Source organism: Coloeus monedula, assembly GCF_965178545.1.
Source record: "Coloeus monedula genome assembly, chromosome: 7".
Lineage (NCBI taxonomy): Eukaryota > Metazoa > Chordata > Aves > Passeriformes > Corvidae > Coloeus > Coloeus monedula.
In genome coordinates this window covers 20,786,759-20,811,334 of record NC_138787.1, presented here as the reverse complement: position 1 = coordinate 20,811,334, position 24,576 = coordinate 20,786,759, and the positions used below count along the sequence as shown (strand labels likewise).

Genomic DNA, 24,576 nt, shown 5'->3' with positions numbered 1-24,576 from the left:
CCCCAGCCGCTCGGGCTCCTCGCGAGCGGCCCGCGCTGCCGCGCTGGGCTGTGTCGCTGCCCGCGACCCCTCGCACCCTGCCCGGGCTGGGGCGACGCTGCTCCCACCGCCACGCTCCCCCGCCTGCGCCCGGCGCGCCGCCCCCGGGTCGCCGCTCCCGCCCTGTCCGCCACTGACGCAGTCCGTGCCGCACCAGCTCCAACATGGCGGCGGCGCGGCGCTGAGCAGCGCGGGGCGACGAGGGCCGCCAGCGGGTGAGTGGCGGCCGCGCCGCCGGCCAGCGCCGGGCGCCGGCGTGGCCGAGTGAGGGCCATCGCCCGGGCCGCGCCGGGGGCTGGGCGGACGGTGGAGGAGGAGGTCGCAGCACCGCGGCGCCTGAGCCTCGGTCACGGCGCGGGTAGGAGCTCCGGCCCCTCCCGGCCGGCCCGGCCGCCGCTTCGGAGCGGGCCTGGGGCGGCCGCCCCGCACTGCCTCCGCGCACATGCCCCTCGCAAGGCCCGGTGGCCCGTGTGCGGCGGGCGGGCGGGCCGCGGCTCTCGGCGCATCCCGGGTGAGGGCGGCCCCTGAGAGGGAAGGGGTGTGAGGAGCTGCGAGCGCGGCCCGAGGCAGGCGGGAGCAGCAGGGGTGGGTGAAGCAGCGCAGGGGCCTGGCGCACATCGCGCCGGGGGTCGGGTCTGCCAGGCCGGCTGTATCTCTCCGCAACCTGGCGAGACGCGGGTCTGTGCCCGCAGCGAGCGCTCTGGTCGGGCTTGGGTGCTGCTGGAGAGTTTGAATGAGTCTTCCCTCCTCCCCTAGACGGGGAAGGAACAGGGCTGTCTGTGTGCCACATGTTCTCCCCTTGCAGGCCTCTCCTAGGGAAGTGGAGCCTGCAGGAGCTACCGTGTGTGGTAGGAAACTCCTCTGCCTCTCCCTTTTAGGGGTTTCCTAAGGCGTTCCTACGACTTTTATGAGTATTTGAATTTTGTTTGCAGCCATGATGAAACTATAAGTTTCATATATACTTCGTATATATGGCTGTACTTTGAGGCCCTGAAGAGCCTTTGAAAGAGAGAGACTTAAGAGAAAAAGTAGTTTACTGAAACTGTGGACAGAATATCTGTTGTAGTGCTAAACATTGCCTTTCAGTTCAGTCACAATTAGAAAATTTATCAGTAATTATAAAGTCACTTTTGCCAGTAGTTTCCTAATGTTTGTTTGGTTAAGTTAATTATATTTAGCAATCATCTGAAACCTGTTTTAAGAGAAGCATCAGACCATTATCTTACATATAGTCTATTTTCTAAGATGTATATTTTTTGAGAGAGTGTTTTGGGGGTTTCGTGGTTTTTTTCTATATTGCCTGCAGAAGAGACTGTTTTTTGGGCAAGGATAAATATTCCTAGGGGTTTTTTTTAGGTTGGTGTGATTTTATGTTGGTTTGGTTTGGTTTTGTTTTGTTTTGTTTTTTATCTTTTTCCTGCTGTTTGTTTCCCATTGCATTGGGGTCCAGTGTGGCTCAAATTTTTGGGTGCTACCATGATAAAAATATGGTAACAATTTGGAAGTTAGACATGATTTATGAAGTATTAGTTTGTCTAAACTCACAGAGCTTGCTTTATCAGTTTGTAAAAGTTATTTATAAATATTTCAGAAATAATGTAGTTTTCCGTATGTGAAGTAGATCTGAAGGGGAGTATAAAAAGGATAGCAGCATCAGTACTCTGAGAGCACCCTTTGGGACTGTATTTCTTATTAAGACTTCCCATTCTTTCCATCCTCTTCTGTGAAACAAACGTAATTTTTTTAATTAGCTAGAAGTCATCAAGCTGTTATCAAGAGAAGATTTGGGTTTTTGCCCCTCATAGGATCTCAGAAAATCTGGGGATTATGAGAGAATTTAGAGTGAAGAATATGTAATGGAGTGGAGGATTTTCTATGTGGTGGTAATTTAGGAGCCATCTTCCATTTGGGAGCAGAGTCAGTGGGTGCCAGGGGAAAAATCTGGCCATCTTCTAATGCGGTGAGGTTTAGGTCAGAGGCTGGGATGAGGCATAGAAAGGATCTAGAGGAGTAGAGAAAGGAGTAGAACATGAGAATAAAAGATGCTACAACAAGGTTTTTTTGGTTATGGTTGACAAATACAGGTCAGCATTCAGAGCTGTCTCCTACTGTTGCAAGGTTGTCTTGCATTGCTTACGCTTGTCTTTCATAACAGGTAGGAGAGGATTCCACTACTGAAATTCAGTTTGGGATTTACATGACTTGGAGATTACACCCCATAAAAGGGTTTTTTCCCCTTTCATACAAAGCATAAACTTGTCTTTTCTTAGCACTTTTTAAGCTTTAAAATAAAAGTTCATGGATTCAGGCCTATGCAAATTCACACCAACAAGTGCACTTATTTGTGCACAGACCTGACAGAAAAAACACCTGTATTTTTTCACAAACTGTAACACAGGAAAAAAAGTACTTTCTGCATAAATTAGATAATGGAAAATCATGACTAAGACTTGACAACAAAGATTTTTACTTGCAAGTGACAAGAATGTGGTTAGATATTTTAACATTTTTCATTGTAAGTACCCCTTTTCTAGAAAAATAATGAGGATGAGCCAGTAGGAACATGTATTTCTGTTTAAACAGTTTCAGAATACTACTATCTTCTCAGCTGAATCTTATGCTCTCCCAGCTGAGGGGTTATAAGTGGGTGTGCATTCCTTATACTGTAGTACAAGAAGACTAAATTCATGTTCATAATTTCAAAAAATCATACTGAAAGTGATGTAAGTGAACTACCGGAGTGGTAGGGTTAGGTGTATGTCCTGCATATTTAGTCAGGACCTATCTAAGGGTGATATTTGTTTAAGTCTCCCTTGCCTCATGTCCATGGAAGACAACAGTTGATATTGCCAGGTGTCTGATTCCCTTTTTTAGATGGAAACAAATCCTATGTCAGTAGTCCAGTAAAGACTTCTGACATTACTGTAGAGAGGAGGAGGCCTGGTGGAAAGTGGTGTCAATCCCTTTTTGCCTGCAAAAATGTTGAAAGTTTTATTTTATGGTTGGCTTTTTTTTGGAAAGGGCAGTCAGATTGAAAGCTTTTAATGCGTGATTTTTAATGATGGCTAGAAAGTCTTCCTGCATAAATTTTATAGACCTGTGTAGAAAGCAAACATTTTCTTCTTTTCTTATAGGTGTGTTAAATTCATGTGATTGCAAAGACATCATCCTAAATCTGAAATGTATTCTAGTGTAGTACCTTATTCCTGAATCTGACAACAAAAGCCCTGTGCTGCTGATTAGTGAAATGAAAAAAAATTCATTTCCTTAGATGTCACTGCTGCTAATTCAGAGTTTTCAGATCGTGAAGTACAGAGGAAAAGATGGTGGCGTTTGGGAAAAAAAGCTGAGGAAATTATGGGGATTGAGGGTTGGTGTGTTTAGGTTTTTGTTGTTCACATCTTTGGTATCATGCTAACCCAGCTGCAAGCTCTGTCACAGGAATGGAAGTATGAACAAATTTCCATGTCTCCTATTTCACAGTCATAAATTCACTTCTAGTTTAATCTGTACTGGAATGAACATGTAACATTTTTAGTCTGTGTCTCTGCCTTCACTTTAAGCTGATATGTGCTGCTGCTGTATCTTTCCTTGGGGGAAGGAGGAAGGGGTTGCTTTTATGCAGCCAGGTATCCACTTGTATGCGAGCTAAACATGTGGGTGTGGGAACCCTCAGTTGTAGTGTCAGCCCACATTTATATTGTCTTCAAGTGACGGCAGCCGCAGCCTTTAAGAATATATGTTCAGTATTCACTTTGTGCATTTGCATTTTCTGAATGCAAAGTTCTGCTTTAAAATACATTTCTGGAGATTCTAGATGCCTGTCTTTGAAATATGTATCAATGTAGTTTAGTCTTCCTGCATTTGTAGATGGTGTGAAACAAAATGGTAGGAATATGAATTTATGTACTTTATTGTTCACGTCATTTGGACATTGAATGAAGATCAGTGCAGGTAATTGTAAGTTGATGCAAGGAAGCCCAGACAAAGGAGAAATTCAAAATCTGGAAGAATTGGTGATGACAGGGAAAGAAGTGAACGAAACTATATATTTTTCCTACTAAATATGTCTTTGCATACTATTCTGTCCTGTACTGGGACTGAAACAAATCAGTAGTCCCATGACCTGTTCAGCGCAGTTTTAAATAAAGTTGTTTTTTCCCTCCTATAAAACTAGGATATACTAGTGGAAATACTACAGCTGCTTGCTGTCAGCTTCTTTGGGATGCATGACACACTGATACTTCAGTTGATGTGCATCTGTGAGTGCTTTCTAGCCTGTTCAATCAAAAGGTTCTAGTATGTGTTAAAAAGTATTATTACCAGATCCCTGATAGCACAGGTGATTTTGGAAACGAAATTCCCCAAGATGTGTTTTTTAAGCATATCAACAAATATCAGTGAATAACCCCTCGCAGAAAGACACTTGTGAACAGTTTGGGATAGTTACCATTTGCCATTGGCACAGATCATTTTGAAGGAGAAGAGCTGCTGGCAGCCTGGCCTTGAGCTGGCCAGCTTTATCCTGCAAATATTTAAACAAAATAATGAGGCTGATGGAGTTGTGAAGTACTGTGCACCCTGAGGGACACAGTTGGTGAAATGTTGGTTGTGGATGCAGCTGTTCTGACAAGACTAAGTACTTTCGGTGTATTTGTCAACAAATACCAATATGCTGTAAGCTGAACTGTAATTCTACTTTCAGACATAAAAGAAACAAGCCCCTTTTTTTTAAGATGTGGTGAAGTGATGTTCTAGGTGCTTGGTTGGCTTTGGGGTTTTTTTGGTCATAGATTCTACTTAGACTTAGTAAGAGCTTCTTCAAACAGAAGGTGGTTGAGAATGATGAATGGCTTGAAAATTTCAGGATAGTACTTGGGCTGTTATTTTGTCCTTTCTTAGAGTATTGGGAGGAAAAAGTGAGCTGACTTACTGAGATTGTCCTCCTGCATAGCACATTTTTTTAATGTTTGTATAGTGAGCATCTTGTAGGTTGACATCAAATTCATATTCCTTTCAATAATGAAATTCAATCAAGGTCACAATTTAAAAATGCAAGGTATTGAGGGTTAAGAATATCCACATTCTTACTGAAAATAAATTTTGAGAGAGAAGTAGCACAAGTGATTTAAGCCCTATTGTTATCAGACATGTAGTGCCTACTGAGCTTTACTTGTAATTTTCTGACTTCATTCTTGGTATTTTCTGACTTTGTTGTTGGCATATTTATGGTGTTTTTCTTTGTTGGTTCTGTATTTAGCATTCAGACCCCTTGTACTTGCTTTTAATACAGACAGGTTTTAAGTGATCAGTATGTAGAAGCTTGTGTTTGGTGTTAGATACTACATCAATAGAAATTATTAATTTAAGGCTCAAATATTTGTAACTTTTTAGTTTTCCCTGTAGTGCATCAGGAAAAGGTCTGGCTAAAATAACAGTGCAAAGGATACTTAAGTGTATTGGAGAAGAATCACTCACTTGACTTGTGAGGTAGGTAGGATAAATGTCACTGATATCTTAGCCTGGTTTTCTAGGCACCATGAGCTCGAGAGTGAGATACATTTGCTTGGCTTGGTTTTTGTCTGTTCAGGGGGTTTATACCCACCCATTGCTATACCTGTCATTTAGAATCAAATGCAGCTGGTGTTTAGGGGATATTATTGGAGGATTTAGGGAAAGTGCAAGGTGCGTTGGAGGTAATGGTTAGAATATGGACTAACTTTGTTTGTTCATGAAACAATGTAGAGGTAGAAGAACATCAAATTGAGAAAACTTGGTGGGAATATGGAGTCGGGTTAATTCTTTATTCCCACTTTCTCTTTCCCATCCTCTGCAAAACAGATAAAAATTGATTGACACAGGTATATTTATGTTTATTTCACAGTTTAGTCATCATCAGTGTTTGAAATAAAAATTGTGTCACAAATTTAGATAGTTGTAATTTAATTTGGCTAAAATACTGTATATGGATGTTAAGGCATACCTCTACATCTCAAGCAAATTGCTTGTAAAGCAGGAAATTCCTTCTCACTTAAGCACTAGAATTAAATGCTTAAAGTTTGGTTACAAGCAGTCAATCAGTTGTGGTACTGATGCTCCTTAGAGGTCTCAGTTCAGTTAAAACTGTCAGTTCTAGCACCAAACAATATTTATTATAACATTTATTGTGAAAGGTTTCCTTGAAAAAAGTACCCCCGTGCAGCTGTGTAGTCTGTTCTGCTGCTGCCAGTGAGCTGCTGGCTGTCCTTTGCCTGTTCTCAGTTCTGAAAGCAGTCTGTCCACTCCCACCTGTCTCATCCCCTCCCTTGGCCACGCCACCGCCTTCCTTGCACTGCTCGAAGTCTGGGCAGCAGTGTGGTGACCTGGGCAGCCTCCTGCTAACCTGATGGCATTGACGTTTTCAGCTATGGGCATTTTCTCTATTTGTTTCTCTGCAAAATTGGTTGTACTAATAAGAGAGAAATGCTAATTCAATTCAAGCAGACTGAGATAAGCCTGCTGCTTTTGACCAGTGTCTGGCTTGTGTGTATGAATATATTTGTTACACACCTGGAGAATATCTGATGAGATTCTGCATTTTTTAAAGTCTTCACATGCTAAAAATTACATGAATAATTAACTACTGAGTGGTGTTTAATTTAAACCAGTCCTGCATTGATCTTGTGATTTTTGCTGTGTAATCTTACCAAGATGTTAGGAGTGACAGCACAAGTAGAGAAAATATAGGCTCACATGATTACACTGCTGTCTTGATTTCTTACTGCCTCTTGTTCATATGCTGAGGGTGACAGATGGTGACAATTGAATTTTTCAAGGATGTTCTGTGTTACAGCTATAAGTGAAGCTTTAGGAGAGATGTGTGCAGTATGTCAGCTACATTTGAGCCGTGTTTTCTGGCAATAAATAATTAGGACTGAAAATGTATGGATTATATTCCAAATTCTGGAAAAGGAACTCCTATCTTACAGATCCTTTTGCTGTCACTGTTTGTTTTTTTTATTTCCCCAGTCTGAAGTAACTCCAAGAGGATAGGGATTTAGAAAACAAAAGAATATGGTTGTACATAATGTTGGAGATGCAAATGGAATTAAGACATAGCTTGTTATGCAAAAATAAAAGGATTTGTATAATCTAAGGGAAAATTTGCATTAAAATTCTCTATAAGGAATCACAGAATCATTTAGGTTTGAAAAACCTCTTAAGACCACTGAGTCAAATAGTAAATCTAACAGTACCAAATCCACCACTAAACCATGTCCTTAAGCAGCACTATGCATCTGTACATTTTTAAATGTTACCAGTGATGGTGTCTCAAGAGATAGACAATGACATAAAAGGAAAAGAAACAATAAAGAGCCAAAATAATTTAATTTAGCAGCAGAGTTGTGGAACAGCTACACCGTTGTATTTTTTTTGTCCAGAATACTTTAGATTCTAATTGATGCAATGCATGGTAACTGCCATGACAGGAATCCAGGAAATACTGAATTTTAAAATTGGAAAATTGAATGCTAAAGTCTTGCCCATACCTTACAGTATCTTTTCCTTTTGTATTTCCCCACCTGAAGTATGGCACTCAAGTTTAATGTTATTGCAGCAAACATGAGGAAAATCACTCATTTGGGGCTACAATGCATGAAAATGACCTAAAGTACTTCTGAACTTCTAAAGTTGTCTCAACTTCTTTAATATGCTTACGTTTGCTGTCTGGGGTTTTTTGTTTGCTTTTTTGCAGTTTCTATTGACTTTTGTATTGACTTACACATTATTTCAGTACACAGAAGAAAAATAAATTTTTTTTTATTACTTACAGTATTTAGACTTCTGAAGCCATGGGAGTAAAGGTCCAGAGACCTCGTTGCTTTTTTGACATAGCCATCAACAATGTACCCGGTAAGAAAATGAAAATATTGATTCAGTAGCATGATACTCATATGAGAGATGTATAAGAATAATACAAACACCGTTTTACTTCACAATAAATATGGTGCTTTTTTCTCCTAGCTGGAAGAGTGGTCTTTGAATTGTTTTCAGATGTGTGTCCAAAGACATGTGAGAATTTTCGCTGCCTTTGCACAGGTTCGTAGATTTTACTGTTTAATCTATAATTTTTATTGTAATACCATGTTAACCAGTTTGATGTCTGTTATTTTTCCTGACATTTTCTTAAATATGAAAATAAGTTCAGCATTGGTTCTTGACACCTCCGAAGATTTGGCTGATTTTACATACGATCATACACATGATGTAGAGTCAAAGCAGTTGTAGCTTTGCCTCAGTATGTTGCTGGGACTATATACTAACCAACTTTAAATAGAGGCACAGTAAGCTGATTTTCTGTTACTAGCAGATAGTACTGTTCACGTTATATAACTTCATCCAGTCTTGAAAGATAGCCAGCAAGAGGTCAACCATGCAGACTTACTTTTCAGTCTTATGATACTTTGAGGAACTTGAAAGGTAGTGCTAGTATTCACCAGTTGTTTTTTCTGTTATTTTAATTTCTTGATGGAGACTGGTGTTTTCTACTCCTATTGAAAGTTTATTTCTTGAGGAAAATACTCAGAAGGTTCTCTCTTGGAAACATTTACAAAACAGAATTATTTTCCTGTGGACTGCAGACTTTTGTTGCACACGCTGACAGCTTAGTAAAACTTGAGTTTATTGTCAGAAGAATAATTTTGTGAATGCATAAATAGTATACATACTTTCTGTCTTCAGCTTTTTCTGTGTCCTTTTCTTCCAGCTTGGTTGTGTTTCAGGTCAAGGGTCTGTAGCTGTTAATAGCGAATCCCTCAGCAGTACTAATATGATCTGATTCAGGTGTGGATACATAATTACATTAATGTTAACTAGAACATGTAGTACACCATTCAGGATGTCTGCAGGAATGTAGATTTTACCTGATCTGACATTAGGTTTACTGGCACAAAATCAGATTATCAAAATTGATTAACAAATTTGAACTTTAACGATTTTTAAAGGCTGTGACTGTGTTAATACATGACCATGGCATTCTTGATCTGCTGTCAGCTGCCCAGAAGTCAGATTATTGAATAAAGATGTTACTCCCTGCTACTGCCTTAAATTTGTGAATTGAAGTCTTTGAACAGCATTTCAGGTCAGCAACAAGTATGACTAAGTTCATCCTTTGTTGCTGACATCCATAATCAAATTCAGATCTTGAACTATTTTGCTGCCTTAACACATATAAGAATAGTGAGAAAAATATGCAGGAAGTTTATGATATTGGTCATCAGCAAACTAATTCAAACTTTTAATTTTTATTTGTTTTCCTTACTCATCTTTTTTTCTGGCAGTTTTGAAAAGCGTGTGCTGTCTCTGTGAAACAGGGATCAGCTGTATGTTTTCCTGGTATACGCCAAGTTAGTGGAACATACGCAGCTTCACATTTATCAGAGTTCCTATCAAAAGTGGGGGTTTTTTCTAGCTATTCAAATCCATATGGAGACCAGTCTGTCACAGATTAAGTTCACAGGCAACTGCCCTTGACAAAAGATGCCAGTTTAATGGCTCAGGATAAGATTATAGGAAGATACTGGCTAACAGTTTGCCAGCACAGAGAGGAAGTGATCTTCCCTGAGAAGTCCCACTGATTACCTGACTGTTACCTTGAGGCTGTCTCTGCTGTTCACAGGACCATTCATCTTGCTAACTCAGCAGAAAACTTACTAGCAGGGAAAGGCCATTATGTTGTAGCTGAAGCATAATCTGGTGTAAGGGAGAAAGATGGCAGTTGTCATCATGAGCAGGGAATGAAATGAGAGTCCTTCTCCTTCCCCCTGCCTCTTTGGCTTTCTTACAAGCTTTAATGATACCTTAACCTTGCTGTGTTTTAACTGCAGATCTGAGTGTTTCTTGCACGTTTCTGAGCAATACCAGTTATAAATGTAAACTGAATGTTTAATTTCAGTCAAACTGCATGGAAGAGACCAGAGTTGTATACTAATGTCAGTAAGGAGTTCTTCTGGTATAACTGTAGAGACAGTGTAGTTTCTTCAGTGCTTTCTTAAATGGCAGTTTCTTACTGGTATTACAGGTAGGTGTCCGCCTCACAAGCCAGTTTTTCAGAGCATAGTAGATGATTTTGGTTAAGTGCTTATATAGCACTTTTTTTGTGATGAGGATTCTACAGATGCAGAGAGTAATTTTTGGTTTTGTTCATTCTTTTCTTTAGGTGAAAAGGGTACAGGAAAGTCCACCCAAAAGCCATTGCATTACAAAAGTTGTCTGTTTCACAGGGTTGTGAAAGATTTTATGATCCAAGGAGGTGACTTCAGTGAAGGTATGATGTGAACCTTTAAAGAAAACTTTAATGCTTATGCAATAAAACATAGCAGAAGTTCTGTATAGAGCCATTTACTTATATTTCTATTCTCTGACAGATATCCCTGTTTTTTTCCCTTTCTTCTGAGAACCTTTCCATGAAAACTTGTATCATAAACTTCTATACATGCATGCACACACACGCACTTTTGCTCTGTTATCTCAAGTATTCATAAAACTAAATACCTCCTATTGTACCTGCTGCTGGGAAATAAAGAAACAATGAAGACTGTTGCTGAATACATGGGAGAATACTTTCTTTTTTTCCAAGTTCTTTGCTTTTAGATTACAAAGATGCATCTTGATTGTGTTGCATATCTTGAAGAATAATGTCAGTGACTTGGATGCAGGTCTATCAGTATTATGAAGCACCTTTCACATAATGTGACTCTTTTAATCATTACTTTAAACTGTTACTTTTCTTCTTTTAAGGAAATGGCAGAGGAGGAGAATCCATTTATGGCGGCTTTTTTGAAGGTAAGAGTTCTATCAATCTGCTCTATTTTGGTGTTAAAATAAATCACCTTTACACTCTGTAGTCTCTGTTCTGTAAACCTGAATGCCATTTTTTTTAAGATTTTGTCTGGTCTTGGAGGCCTTTGTCCTGTTTAAGTTATTTTACTTTTAAGATACGAACCATTTTAATGAATGGAAAACTAAAACTGAACTCCTTTGTATTTGTCCCTTTTACCAGATTTACATTTTTATTGCTGATTTTAGACATTTACTTTTGGCTTGTTCAGCTAGCTAAAAGTTGGCCACAGTCTTCTCTTTGAGGGAAGAGGAGAAAGGTGTGATGGGGTTGGGTTTCCTTGCAAATTTTTATTTAAAAGAATGCATAAAGCCGTGCTTTCCTGAACTCAAGATGAGTTAATGAGCTTTCAGTTTCCTCGCAGTCGTGGTTCTTTCTCAGCCGGTGTTGCAGAAGTTATAGTTGCTGCATTTCTCAGCCTCTGTTTGTCCAGGATGTAGCAAAGCATCTCTGTTTCTTGGAGTGGTTGTTGTATTACACCCAAGCCCATGTGATGGGTAACTGCCACCAGCAGGCGAGGTCAAGCACCTTTCCCCTCCCAGACACTTTCTTTACCATTGGTCGTTGTCCAAGCTTGCAGCACACAATCAAAAGAATTATTCACTGCTGTAGTAGGGCCAGGCTGCAATTTTATATCAGACCTTGAGTGGAGCCAACAGTTTGCAACTGCCAAAAGAGAGAGGAAGCCTTACCTTACACTGAGTCTCTGATCAAGCTTTAATCTGATCCAGCTTGCTAGAATGCCTAAAGGTTATTGCAGCAAAAAAATTACTTCCATTTTAGTGAGTGGATCCAATTAAATAATTTGGCAAGCATCAGAACCAACACAAATGAGTAGCTAGGTTTAAGGAAATATATGGCTGGGAGAGATGGAAAGATGAGCACAACCTCCACTTTTCTTCTGGCAGTTGCAAGCTGGCTGTTCAGTTTGGCTGGCCACAATATGAAACTGAACTTGTGGAAAGTTTTGCTTTTGTGGATCACTTAGCCCACTCACCATAGGATTAGATTGACATTTGATGCTATTGTGCAAGTGATTGGAGAGTGACTGGGATTGTCCCTTTCATGGCTAGTGAAAGTAGCATTACAGATAATTGTACGTTTTTCTTTGTTAATGCTTGTTCCTCCCACCTGTATCTGAACAGTATTGAACAAATGTCCTCGTCTGAAGAATTTCCTTCCCCCAAAAGCCTTTTTGCTGCTTTGGAAAAGAAGGGAGAGGATTATCTCTTACAGGTGTCTTAAATGAACAATAGTGATTACATTTTACACTTTTTTCATTTCATAGTTTCATTGGGATTTAGTTTGAACTATTACCAATTATTTCCTCATAAGAAGTAGGATTCATTAAACTAATTTTCTTAATGGGCAACTTGATAAATCCGTTGTTTGGGGTTGCTATCAAACTGGATATCCATGTGTACTAAAAAATAAAAAACAACAAAATGCCTGAAAATTAGAGATTTATTAATAGTTAATACACAGCTTCTGTTCCAAAGAAAAATAGAAAGAGCAACAACTTAAACATCTCTGCTAATGTTGGTAGGAGACAAATCTTTTGTGCAAGAATACTAAATTTTAATTTTTTTTCCCCTCAGGCTATAAACCATTGATTCATATTTCTCCTTGTTATGTAGAATGAACAGAATAACATGTTTTTTAAATAGCTGTTATTTTTAGTCTATTTTTAATACAACTTCTCATTCAAGTGCCTAGTAGATTTATTTAATTAGGATGAATTTACTTAGACGATAGCATTTACCTAAGCATATATGGTATGCTTAAAGTAACTGAAAACACTTTCTTTAGATGAAAGTTTTGCTGTAAAGCACAACAAAGAATTTCTTCTTTCAATGGCCAACCGAGGGAAAGATACAAATGGTTCACAGTTCTTTATGTAAGTATTGAAATGTCTTGAAATGTGTATATGGTTTGCTATTTGTAAGCTGTAAAGGGAATCCTTTTAAATATTGAAGACTAGCTCCTGTGCAAAGCCAAAATTGGTGGTTTTTTACAAAGTTGCCTGGAAGTCGCCGTTTTCCTAATGTGCTTATTTTTACCCTGTCTGTGTTTAGTGTTAATTTTCTGTGCAAAAGGGCTTTTGGTAGTTTTCAGTAGCTGTGTTCTAACTTGGGCAATAAAGCAAAACTGTTAGTTCCTTGTAGAATTCTTAGTACTCTAATGAAGTGTTTTCTGGAAGGAAGCAAAACAGCTCTGTGGGCTCTAAAAAGTAGTAGAGAGCTTTTTTTAATCATAAAATAGCTTTCCAATACAGTCTTATTTATAGCTAAAACTTAAAACACATTGCAGTAGACTCTTTTAAAATCTAAATTATCTACAGAAAACATTCTCAAAACACATCACTCTTAGCCATGTTTCATGGCCTTAGTTAACAAGTTGTGGATGTCAGCATTAAAACCTTATTTTGGGGTTTCTAAATGATCATTACTCCAATCATCCTAGTTTTCTACTCTGCCATAACTGACGTGTATGCCTTAGTAATGCTAGTACAGGGGAAAGCTGAGAGAGAGTCAGTTCTCTTCTGTGTCAAATAATCTGTACATGCAGATACTTTTTCTTGCAGTGTTTTCTGGTTATTTTCTAATGTACAGAAGATTATTTGCATTTTTCCTGCAGATTGTTGTATCTGTTCATGGTAGTATTTGTATAATTTAACAAGTAGAAACTGATGATTATATTTTACTGAAAAAACCCCGAAATAGCACAGAAATTTTTAGCCAGAATCCCCATATAGGATATAATGAAAGTGTTTCATTGAATAGGTAGTTTAACATGTAAAACATTAAATATTTTTAACTGCACACAAACTTAGAATGATACATATTGGTTTTGTTCAGTTTTTTTAGTGCACTCAAAATAATGTTCACCTTCCTATGTGTAGATGACATGCTTCAAATGCTGGCTGCTTTTCACTAATACTCATTCTGTTTTTCTCTTTAAAATAAAATCTGGAAACAACAGAACAACTAAACCTACACCTCATTTAGATGGGTAAGTATCTCTTATTTTCCTCTTTCATTTGTTTGGGGACCGCCTCGAGAAGATGAAGTGCTAAGAATACTTACTTTTATTTGCATTCTTCAGGCATCATGTTGTTTTTGGACAAGTCATCTCAGGTCAGGAAGTTGTGAGAGAAATAGAAAACCAGAAAACAGATGCATCTAGTAAACCGTATGCTGAAGTACGCATACTGAGTTGTGGAGAGTTAATTCCAAAATCCAAAGGTAAAGTTGAACTGTACATGAGGTAATTTTGCTTCTTTTCTTCCTTGTTGGTTGCTTATAAAATACTTAGGAACTTACTTGTGATAGATGATGGCACAATTGGTGAAAAGGTGAATAACGTTGCAGAGCAATTTGTCTTCTAAAGAACTTAAGAGTTGTTGATGCAAAAGACATTAAATAACAGTCATACATGCTTTTTTTTCAAAGCTTGTCCTGTCTTGAATTTTCTTATACTAGCTAAGTTTTAGTACAAAGCTGGCAAGCACTTGACATATCAAGTAGAGTGCTATGTTAAGAAGATTGGTGGCAGTCTGACTTCATTTGCTAACTTCTACTTCTTGGAAGGTATTGAACTTGTTTCAAGTTGCTTTAAGGCAACTCTTCAAAAGAGGCACTTAGATTAGAAAAGCCTGGAATTGGCCCATTAGCTCATACACTTTATAAGTTACTGTGAACTATTCTTAAAGAGGAATATGACAGAACCTGTCTTTCTTGAAGGGATGTCCTGCTCTGCCATTTCAGAACTGAACATAGTATGAGAGCTTGGATGAAGCCTTATTTTCTAAGAGAAGCAGAATCTAAGATCTTCCTGTCACCATGGAGAATCTCGCTGGTGGAAGCATCATTCAGGATGCTTGTTTTGTAGTAACTATGATAGAGGATCATCCTGCTATTTCATTTGTAGCATGTTCTGTTGATATGTACTGTGAAGGACTGCACCAAGGATATTGAAGCACAACACAAGAATAATGGTTTGTTTGGACAAAGGAAAATACAGGCATTTGAACTTCAGCTTCTTGGTTTTTCACCTCCTTTTTGTTCACATGTTGGGATATTTGGCAGAATGACTTTGGCATCTGAAGTGATCTTTCCAGTATCACAGAATTCCAACCAAAATTGTCTTTTGGCTCCTGACTTCTGAAAGGTTCTAAGTTGTGCTGTTTGTTAAGATACAATTACGGTTTTTTTCAACAGTACTTAGGAGCATGGCATCTCTTAGGAAAGGCACAGGTGGTGTAACTAGAAAGTAAAACAGTACAGATGCAGGATGGGTGAAGCTAGGGGATGAGAAACCCACTTCCATAGATGTCTTCATCAGATTGCCACATTCCCTTTAAAGTCCGCTCTAGAACACTTGAATGACTAAACGAAATTTTTGGCACTGAGCAGTCTGATGAGTTACAGCCTCTAGGCAGGGCTTTAAAGTGTTTGTCATCCGAAGAGTGAAAGAAATAAATACAAAATAATTGGTTTTCTCTCTAACTTCTCTTGAAAGAGAACAGGCTTCTGGAAGGATTTGACTTGCCTTGCCTTGCCATACGCATTTGTCTGTGTCCTTGTACCTCTGACTCAGTACTACTGTATTCCTGGCAGCTCTGATTCCTGTAGCTGGCCTGGTGTGCCATGGAGGGAAATTGATTCCAGGGTGATGGGATAGCCCACTCTATAAAGGTATAATGCTCAGTTCTAGATAGCAATGGGCAGTAGGAATGTTTGGAGAACAAGAAGCCTTATGCACCAGGATCAGGCACGTGAAGGGCAGAGCTGAGTGTGGGTGAAGACGATGGCTCTGATGGTTACTAATGCACAGCCAGCCTGATAAAGATGCTGCATGACAGACCATGGTGGAAGTTCTCATGTGTGGAGAATCCTGCTTTGGAAAGGGGAAGGCTCTGTGTGGGACCTCCAGTGGGAAATGGGCCGCTACTGCGAGAGATGGCAGCATGGCTGGAACTGTTTGCTAAATGCCCAGCATGGAACCACTGATGAGCTGTGCCGGCCTGAAGCAGTGGAAATAGGAGGAACAGTGTGACAACACATCAGCTGAAGTAAATTTGCCAAGCTGCTGTCCAAAGGTCACAAGTGGAGCAGGAGAGGCCCTTGGACTTGTCAGTTAATGGAAGGGGAATCCAGATAGGAGGAGCAGTTTTTGGGACACAAGATCATCAACAGAGAGTCATCTAACAGGAGAACTATTTGTAGTACAGTACTATGAAAGGCAAAATGGAACTGGTTTTGTGAATTATGAGGCAATTACCAGAAGATTGCCTCTAAGAGCTTGATTTTAAGACAAAGGAATAAGGATATTGCCTGTGAGGGAACTACAGTGATGAATTTCTGTGGGAGGGTACATTAGGATAGCAAGGGAGTCTTAAATATTTATTGTATGTGTTTGTCTGGTAGGCAACACAAAGAAAGGGATTAGGTCTTTATGGGATGAAAATAGAACTGATACTTGGGTTTTAACAGGGAAGCTAAGATGGCACTAGCAGAAGGATTCACAGTAAAAGCAAGGTGCTTGGTGTGAATGTTTTTATCATAGGTTAAAGTTGAGGAAAGATGATCTGATTTTTGGGTATCACGATGAATAGCCAGATTAAGTGCTTTATGAACTATGTAAATTATCTCCTTATGTAGAAGAATTGGATTTATTTAGGGATGAGTGGATGATGACTGGGCTATGTTGCTGGATGCTATAAATTGAACGATACAATTATCACAATCACAGTATTGCAGAGGCCTAGATAAGAAGCTTTTAATGTGGGATTTGGGAGGATGGTCACCTACGAAAGTGGAGTGTTTGTCACATTTTCCTTTTTTTTTTTTTAGCTCCTTAAAGTTGGAGGAATAAGTGAAAATGGGAAGATTAAAAAAAATTATAAAAAATAATTTCTCTGGCCAAGTGGTATAATTTTTAGAAGATCTTAAAGTTCTAGGGAAAATCTTAAGATCTGGGGAAGAAAAAAAAGGAAAAAAGCAAAGTATTAACCCAGTATTTAGAAAGGTTATTACAGACTAGCTAAGCTAATATAGTTCACAAGAAAAACTGTGGAACAAAAACTGTTATGTTAATTTTCTTAAGGACAGGTGGGAGTTCGGTACCAGTTTTGTAGAAGAGAAGAGGTCCTAATCAACAAGCCTGGCTGCACTGTGTGTGGTCATACACCTTTGCTGAAACAAAGTCACCTGGGTCACATATCAAGACTGTAAAACACTGACATTCTAATTCAAAACAAAAAAAAATTAAATGGCTTTGGGCAGTGGGCAGTTTTTAATGAGAACCCCTAGTGAAGATTCCTCATGAAAAATGAGATTCTAGGGAATTCTGCACAGAGCAGTGCTAGGCTTGATTCATGACCATGACCTTCGTTGATGTTACAGATGTCCCTGTGGAATCACTGCTTGTATAAGTGTGCTTTCTGCAATTAATGTAGATTATGGCTGCATTCATAATTTATCAGGTTATTTGATTTGCTGTAAAGTAACTATTTGCTTGTCGCTGCTGTGAATTAAAAGATGATACAATTTGTTATAAATTTTATGCCTAATCCCAAATGTTTTCTGGCCAGGTCATTTCTTAATTTTGCACTATGGGGCTAATGTAAGACTTGCTACAGTCCCTAACCTGCTGAGACACAAAGAGTACTTGTCTGTGTCATGCAGCATGGTCAGGTAGTTCACAAAGTCTGGCAAATACTGTAGGTCACCGTGAATGGAGTAGGAAGTGATGTATCTATTTCAGATGTGGTCATAAGTTGAAAGCTGATCCTGAAGGTAATGAGCTGGAACATTTGGACTGTACATGTCTGTTTCTTGATGACATTCATGTCCCAGGATTGGTCTCATTTGTTGTAATCTGTAGTTGGATGGTACCAGGTTGGTTCAGTATTCAAAATAACATTTGCTGCTGGATAAGAGATAGTTAGATGTCACCAGAAAGTATATCCAAACCCTCTTGTCAGCTACTCTGTCTTTGTTGTGTAACTAGTTCTGGCCTTTTTCGTTTTGTTTGTTGTTTGGGGTTTTTTTTCCCCGTGTCATTTCACTCCCTACCTGCTGTGTGATTTCCCAAATACATCTGCCCTTGCCTGCTTGCTGCATGGTAAGAATCACATCATATTTGTTGAGGTAGTTGCTCACTAACTTGCCTCCAGTTCTACCTATTACTTACTCACTTTAAAGTAATAACTTTAACATACCTGAACTAGTTACAAGAATGCAGATAAAACTGTCGCACATATTGACACACTTAAAGCATATGCAGGAGGAAGAAAATACAGGAAATCACTGCATTTATTAATGCCTTATTCAGGCATTTCTGAAATTGAGCTTGGAGATATCTTGTTTTGCCTGAAGGCATGTAGGAAACACTGTAGTGCAATATAAGGATTTTTTTCCTTTGAATGGACCAAAACAGAGGGTGTGATAGATCAGAAACATTTATCTTTTTGTATTCTTAGTATTTAGCGGTGAGGTGAGATTCTTCTTTTTGTTTCATTGTCACTTGGCCTATGCCAGGCTCCTTCAATTAAAACTATAGAAAAATGTTCCATTTTCTTTTATAAATATGTACTTGTTACATTCTGTAAATATATATGTATTTAGACTATCTAAAACTGATACAAAATATTACAGAGACATTTTTTAAATATAGTGCTAAAAGAAGGATGTTGAGCAAAAGCTGGAGAGAACAGAGAGCAGGTCTCTTGGTCTGGACCTACAAGAAAAGTCAGAAATATAGTGAGATGCGTGTTTTGGAAGCATTTTGCAAGAAGTCCTTAAAACATCTGATGAGAACAAGCTGATTTCAATCAGCAGGCTGCCCTAAGCTGGTAAGACTACTTGCTAGTTTATACTACACCTGGAAATGACTGGAAGACCAATATGCTCTGTGAAGGATGGAAGTTTTTTAGTTGGTTGTCAGTCTTTTGTTAGTCTGTATCAAGTGAGGCTTGTGAATAAACACATAGAAAGCACCATGTATAAGTTGCAGAACTACAGAATATTTTGAGTTGGAAGGGGCCCACAAGGATCAAGTCCAGCTCTTAAGTGAATGGCCCATTCGGGGGTCAAACCCATGACCTTGGTGTTAACACCGTGCTCTGACCAACTGGGCTCATCTCAGTTGTCACGCAGCTGTGACTTGTGACCGTGGTGCTAAGCTGAAAAATGAATGAGATTTACTGCAATGAGATTGAATTTCATCCACTGTAACAGTGTGGGGATTTGGTAACGATGTAAGGTGGAAGAAAGTATCCATAAAGAGTATAACCATAAAGACAGAGGCAAAGATTGTTTCTATTGGGATGTGCACCATGTATCTGATACAGTTCCGTGAATTAAGCTCCACCTAGCTTGTTGTCACCCAGAAGTGCTATCTCAGCCTGTTTGATTGGAAGTGAGTGTGCTGCATCACTGTGAAGAGGAAATCTTTCACCACTCTGTTACCATTGCTTTCTGAATGTAAGACCTGACAGAATAGGATAGTGAACTAAGTTCAGTGAGTACTTGGTTTAGTCTGTGCCTCTTATTTTCTATTTCAAAATTTCTCTTGTTAATGATTTGATGAAGTCACGTGAAACCTGAAGCTAAAGAAATTTTTTTATAAACACTCTGTAAATAAATTTTAAATAGTTCTTTGTATGTAGCTTATGTTGTATAAAACATCATCTGAAAACTTACATGGTTCTACAAGTTCTTATCAGTATAAATTTTAGACTTAAAGTTTCATAAATCCAAATTCTGAAAATGTCTTCTTTTTCCAGACGTATCCTTTATTGCGCTGTGGAGAAGCAGTGTTTTCACCAAAATTTCAATTTGTTCTTGAGGATTTTGATGAGTAACCTCATGACTCAATTTTAAGAATCTGAGGCAGATACTTCATGAGATGATTTTTCTGAGATTGGTTTAAAAGTGTTTGATATTAAAATTTGTCTTTGCTATTCTGATTTAAAGCCAAGAAAGAAGAAAAGAAGAGACACAAGTCATCTTCCTCATCCAGTGACTCAGAAAGTTCAAGCGATTCAGAATCATCTTCTGATTCATCATCGGATTCTGAGAGTGCTTCAGAAGAGAAATCTAAAAAACGAAAAAAGAAACACAAAAAAAATTCCAAGAAACATAAGAAAGAAAAGAAAAAGAGAAAGAAAAGCAAGAAAAGGTCAGTTTTGAGATTTGTTTTCTGTTACATATACACCACACAGTACCATTCTCTTGTCTTTCAACTACAGACTGCATTTCTGTAAATTAGCAAAGCAGGTTTCGCAGTCTGGGAGATAGTTGGTTTCCATACACAAGAATAAATTTTCTGATATGAAAGGGTAGTGTTTGTGTGCATATGTAGTGCATCTTGTAAGGGAGTAAAGGAATGGACTAAGACTTCAGTTGGCTTGGGAAGTTGAAGCAGTAGTAGGTTTGAAATGGGTAGGGATAACTTGTCACTGTAACTTCTGTACAATTCAGTTTGAATCATATGCAGTGGAACTTACAAAAATGTAGTATGCAGGGATACAGCAAAATTAAACATAAAATAAATAAATTAACATACTTAACAATTTTTTTGTCTGATATGCCAAAACTCTTGCCGTTTCACTGGAAGATAATAAAATTTAGAAAGCACTCTTGCTCTTGCGAATGTTATTTTGGCTCTAATAGCTTTGTTATAGTTCAATGTGAATAGAAGTTGTCAGTGCAAGTCACATTTTTCTAAGCTAGCATTGAAATTTAAGAAACGTTCACTTAGGGCAGTGCCGCCTAAACACTGTTTCTGTGCACCTAAGCCCATTTCACAGAAGTTTGTAAACTGCTTGGAATTACTGTAGTCTGTGGACAGTTATATATGCTAGTGTAAAATCTGAATTTTAGTCTCCTTATAGTGTTTTTAAAAGAAAATAAATGAAACCAAAAAGTTGTATCTAAATGGAGAGCATGTGTGTGTTCAGTGTTGCACCATTGGAATTAGTAGATTAAAAATGTTGGTCAGAAATCTACTGCAGTTGTATATTTTGGATCAAAGATATCACGAGGGGAAAAAAGTTGCATCTGAAATAGCTCTGTTTTCTGAGATTCTTGCGGTATCATGGTATATTGAATTAAGAGAATTTCTGAATTATTTAAATAGAACGAAAGGTCTTCCCTCATCCAAATAACTCATTATGCTTGTTTTCTACACAAAAATAAAGCTCATCCAGTGAAAGTGAAGATGAAAACACTGAAGCACAGCCATTATCTACTGTCCGTCCTGAAGAAATTCCTCCTGTACCTGAAAACCGGTTCCTGATGAGGAAAAGTCCTCCTAAAGTAGATGAGAAAGAAAAAGAGAGAAAAAGCAGAGAGAAGGAAAGAGAAAGGTAGTATATCTGGTTTAAGTCTGTCTATGTGCTGGCAATGGTATGGTCACATTACTGTTTTAGAACTCTAATATTGAATCTTTTTTCATATTAAACAGTTCCATGTTGTAAGCACTGCTGGATGAAAAATAGATTTCTCCCTTCATTGGAAACTATTGTCTTGGTCCTAGAACAAAGGCTTAGTCTTTGAAAATGGTTTTAGTGAATAAAAAATGTGTAATGACTGGCTCAGTTTCATTTAGAGTGCATTGAAACTGTCCAAGCTGAATCTATAATTTATTCTATTTTCATGGAAAAGCCTGGAAATCTTGTAAAATTATTGCGGTCATAGATCTGAAGTGTAGATGTTACTATCTGCAGTAAAATAAAATTGTGTGTTTTCATTTACTTTCTGAAAAGGTTTTAATATTGATTTTCCTTCTTTTTTAATTGTACAAACAATATCACTCTTTTAAAATTATTTTTAGTAATCTATCGAATTCACAGTCAACGTACCAGAGGAGGCTGTTAGTCACCAGATCTGGAAGGAAAATAAAAGGAAGAGGACCAAGGGTAAATGTTTATAATCTGTTCTTCAAAATAAACAAGGTGGTAGCACAGTCTCACTGCTGGTGTTACTAACTGTATTCATTGGGACAGTTGATTTTAAAAAGAAAAGTGCATCATAATTGATTTGGATACTGAGGCTTGAAGGAGGACAGAAAAGAAAATTAAATTATCTGTTTGAATTCTGGGTCTGTTTGAAGAAGGGGGTGAGAAAAAAAACATAAAAATGCTTTATTTAAGTTAATGTGGTAATATTTAAATTAGTGAATGAAATTAGCTCTAAGAGGGTTCTAGTGAACACAGAATCAGTAAGAAATCAGTTCCAGGAATGTGGGGAAGACTTCTCCCCTTTTTTATCAGGGGGGCTGTCAAATTGACACTTTTAATATTGTGAAGCCATAAGCTATGTGCTGCATGTAGCAAATATTTTTAATAACTGAACTGTCTATCCCTCAAATTTTCAGTAAAATCCTTAACAAGTGTGAAGTATTATTTTTGCATTGCCTGTCAAAGATAAGAATTTTCATTGTTAGTAAACAGCATTAGCATTTGTTCTAATTAAAAGTGGCAGAAAACTTCCTATCAGACAACAAAAATCTTGAAGTAGATTTACCTTAAAATCAGTTATTTGATCAAACACTTTGTATTCCTATTTTAGTTGAGTGTCTGATACATTTTTCAGTAAGTTATTAACTTGTCAGTGGAAACTTGGTATATACATGTGAAATGTCATGTTAGGTGCTGTGTAGAACTGACTGCCAGGGGTGAAAATCTTTCTTAAGTATCACAACACATCAAATTCAAGCTTAGGCACAATTTTCTCTCTTTGCCTCCTAGCGTTACCGGACGCCTTCCAGATCCAGGTCAAGAGATCGATTCCGGCGCAGTGAAACTCCTCCACATTGGAGGCAAGAAATGCAAAGAGCTCAAAGAATGAGAGTGTCTAGTGGAGAAAGATGGATAAAAGGAGACAAGTAAGATTATTTCTTTCTGGCACATCTGCATATGTATTGATTTGTTTTGTTTTGCTTTCTGGTTTTTTTTAATTTCTTTTTGTTTGGTTGTTTATTTAGAAGTAATACCTGTCAACTGGGATTTTCAATTACAATTCGCTTTCAAAAAAACAGGGGGCTGACTTGGTTATTCCGTTATTGTGTCTGACTTTACCCATACTACTGTAAATAGATAATTATTAATATAAATGACCTGATGTGAAGTTTTAGTTGTGAAGCTGTCTTACTTCTGGCTTAATTTTCAGCATAGAGGCAATTGAAAACATTTAAAAGATTGTATCTTTTTCTCTCCAAGGAGTGAAATAAATGAAACCAAGAAAGATAATCAAAAGAGCCCAGGAAGAGGAAGAGAGAGAAAAATATCAGACCACAGGCAAGTTTCTGAAAGTCCGAGCCGAAGAGGGGAAAAAGAGAAGAAAAAAGATCACAAATCCAGCAGTAAAGACAGGGAGACAAGAAGAAATTCAGAAAAAGATGACAAGCATAACAAAAGCAAGGCCAAGAAGAGAGCTAAATCTAGAAGCCATAGTAAAAGCAGAGAGAAATCAAAAAGTAAAGAAAGAGACTCCAGGCACAGCAGACATGATGAAAAGAGACTAAGATCAAGAAGCAAAGAGAGAGACCATGAGAAAGGTAGAGAAAAAGAAAAGCGCTATGATTCTAGGGGGAGAGAGAAAGAAAGAAGCAGGAGCAAGGAGAGAAGTAAAAGAGCAGGCTCAAGAAGTAATGAACAAGAGCATAGGAAGAGCAAAGACAGGGAGAAACGCAAGTCAAGAAGCAAAGAGCGTGAGCATGCTAGAGGAAAACACAGTTCCAGCAGCAGAACACGGGATCGAAGCAAAAGCAGAGATAGGGGTAGGAGAGGAAGATCAAGAAGCAGGGACAGGGATCGCAGTAGAAGTAAAGACTATTCAAGGAATAGAGATAGAGAAACAAGAAGAAGGGGAAGATCAAGAAGCAGAGAAAGGAGAGGTACACCAGATAAATACAGAGGAAGAGAAAATAGGAGGAGGAGAGAATCAAGGAGTTCAGAGAGGGATGAAAGTCAAAGCAGAAACAGAGAGAGATATTCAAATAGGGAAAGTAGAAGCTCATATAAGAGGAATGATAGTGAAAGCCAAAGGAAGAGGCGTTCAAAAAGCCGTGAAAGTAGTAGTCCTGAATCTAGCAGAGATAAGAAGTCTAGCAGAGATCAGGATAGAAGTCCAGACTCAAAAAAGAGACCAAGTAGCAAAGAGAGAGAATCAAAAAAATCATATTCACGCAGCAGTAAAGAAAAGGAAAAGACCAGATCCTCAGCAGAAAAAGAAATAAACCAAAAATCAAAGAGTCAGGAAAGAGATCATGCCCCTAGTAAGGATAAAAAGTCTGATCGTGAAACAAGTCCTGGAACAGATGATGACAGGCATGGATGAGTTTGTGGACTTAATGTTTCCATTGTCTCAAAGTTTTAGAGACATTTTGGGGAACGCCTTTTTTAAAGATGCGGACTTCAGTTTGGTCTTTTGATAATCTAAAACCTGGATCATTTGTACTGCTAAAGTTTTAATAAACTTGAAATGAAAAACAAATTGTGTGTAATACAGTGTGCTGTGTTTTAAATATTTCATTGGATTATGTATCCTTCTTGTGTGTTGTCAGCTAGAAAGGGAACTTCCATGCCACTTTTATTTTTTACCTGATGAACATAGTTCAGTGCAAGCATTGGCTGCCTGCGAAGAGGC

The 24,576-nt window shown here is 38.4% G+C and overlaps 1 protein-coding gene across 2 annotated transcripts; it reads left to right on the top strand.

Annotated features, from left to right (window-relative positions):
• PPIG (peptidylprolyl isomerase G) lies at positions 1 to 24,423 on the top strand. 2 transcript variants are annotated; one of them, XM_082285218.1, is made up of 13 exons: positions 1 to 254; positions 7,853 to 7,932; positions 8,044 to 8,118; positions 10,238 to 10,345; positions 10,819 to 10,863; positions 12,728 to 12,815; positions 13,901 to 13,930; positions 14,024 to 14,163; positions 19,900 to 20,104; positions 21,126 to 21,293; positions 21,761 to 21,845; positions 22,677 to 22,813; positions 23,148 to 24,423. In XM_082285218.1, the coding sequence occupies exons 2-13, from the start codon at positions 7,872 to 7,874 to the stop codon at positions 24,265 to 24,267; spliced, it is 2,262 nt and encodes a 753-aa protein (XP_082141344.1). In that variant the 5' UTR covers positions 1 to 254; positions 7,853 to 7,871; the 3' UTR covers positions 24,268 to 24,423. The 2 variants fall into 2 exon arrangements, with proteins under 2 accessions (XP_082141344.1, XP_082141345.1); XM_082285219.1 differs by lacking the exon at positions 1 to 254 and adding an exon at positions 5,513 to 5,529.
• The last annotated feature ends 153 nt before the right edge of the window (positions 24,424 to 24,576 follow it).